This window comes from Capsicum annuum, unplaced genomic scaffold (assembly GCF_002878395.1).
Source record: "Capsicum annuum cultivar UCD-10X-F1 unplaced genomic scaffold, UCD10Xv1.1 ctg79326, whole genome shotgun sequence".
NCBI lineage: Eukaryota > Viridiplantae > Streptophyta > Magnoliopsida > Solanales > Solanaceae > Capsicum > Capsicum annuum.
Genome location: NW_025889899.1, coordinates 1 through 1,383, shown reverse-complemented (window position 1 = coordinate 1,383; position 1,383 = coordinate 1). Strand labels below are relative to the sequence as shown.

General features: G+C 34.3%; 1 protein-coding gene across 1 annotated transcript; it reads left to right on the top strand.

Annotated features, from left to right (window-relative positions):
* Positions 1-408: 408 nt before the first annotated feature.
* Positions 409-942, top strand: LOC124895030 (50S ribosomal protein L2, chloroplastic-like). The gene has a single exon (XM_047405499.1). The coding sequence runs from the start codon at positions 526-528 to the stop codon at positions 925-927; it is 402 nt and encodes a 133-aa protein (XP_047261455.1). The 5' UTR covers positions 409-525; the 3' UTR covers positions 928-942.
* Positions 943-1,383: the final 441 nt, after the last annotated feature.

The following is a 1,383-nucleotide window of genomic DNA, read 5'->3' as shown; positions in this document are numbered from 1 at the left end:
AACGAATTGATGTGGTATATTCATATCATAATATATGAATACATAACGAATTAATATGGTATATTCATATCATTATATATGTATACATAACGAATTGATGTGGTATATTCATATCATAATATATGAATACATAACGAATTGATGTGGTACATTCATATCATAATATATGAACAGTAAGAACTAGTATTATTATTGAGACTATAACTCATAGGGAAGAAAATCGATTAATGGATGGAATCAAATATGCAATATTTACAGACAAAAGTATTCAGTTATTGAGGAAAAATCAATATACTTCTAATGTCGAATCAGGATCAACTAGGACAGAAATAAAACATTGGGTCGAACTCTTCTTTGGTGTCAAGGTAATAGCTATGATAGTCATTGACTTTCGGAAAAGAGTAGAAAATGGGACCTATTATGGGACATACAATGCATTACAAACGTATGATCATTACGCTTCAACCGGGTTATTCTATTCCACCTCTTAGAAAGAAAAGAACTTAAATAAAAATACTTAATAGCATGGCGATACATTTATACAAAACTTCTACCCCAAGCACACGCAATGGAACAGTAGACAGTCAAGTGAAATCCAATCCACGAAATAATTTGATCTATGGACAGCGTCGTTGTGGTAAAGGTTGTAATGCCAGAGGAATAATTACCGCAAGGCATAGAGGGGGAGGTCATAAGCGTCTATACCTTAAAATCAATTTTCGACGGAATAAAAAAGACATATATGGTAAAATCATAACCATAGAATATGACCCTAATCAAAATGCATATATTTTTCTTATACACTATGGGGATGGTGAGAAGAGATATATTTTACATCCCAGAGGGGCTATAATTGGAGATACCATTGTTTCTGGTACAGAAGTTCCTATAAAAATGGGAAATGCCCTACCTTTGAGTGCAGTTTGAACTATTGATTTACGTAATTGGAAATAACCAATTAGGTTTACGACGAAACATAGAAATCGATCACTGATCCAATTTGGGTACCTCCGTAGGATAGACCTCAACAGAAAATTCAAGAGTAACGACAGCAAGTGATTGAGTTTAGTAGTTCCTCATATAAAATTTTTTACCCTAGAGATATAGTAATATAGAGAAGACAAAATTGTTTTAAGCACCGACAAAATCGGAAGCACCCCTTCTTTCAAAGAGAGGAGGACGGGTTATTCACATTCATTTGATGGTCAGAGGTGAATTGAAAGTTAAGCAGTGGGAATTCTAAAGATACCCCGGGGGAAAAATAGAGATGTCTCCTACGTTACCCATAATATGTGAAAGTATCGGCGTAATTTCATAGAATTATTCGGTCTGAATGCTACATGAAAAACATAAGCCAGATGATGGAATGGGAAGACCCAGGAT

What these genes read in the sequence shown, in the direction of transcription:
- LOC124895030 (XM_047405499.1), top strand. Translation starts at nt 526, where the DNA reads ATGGCGATACATTTATACAAAACTTCTACCCCAAGCACACGCAATGGA.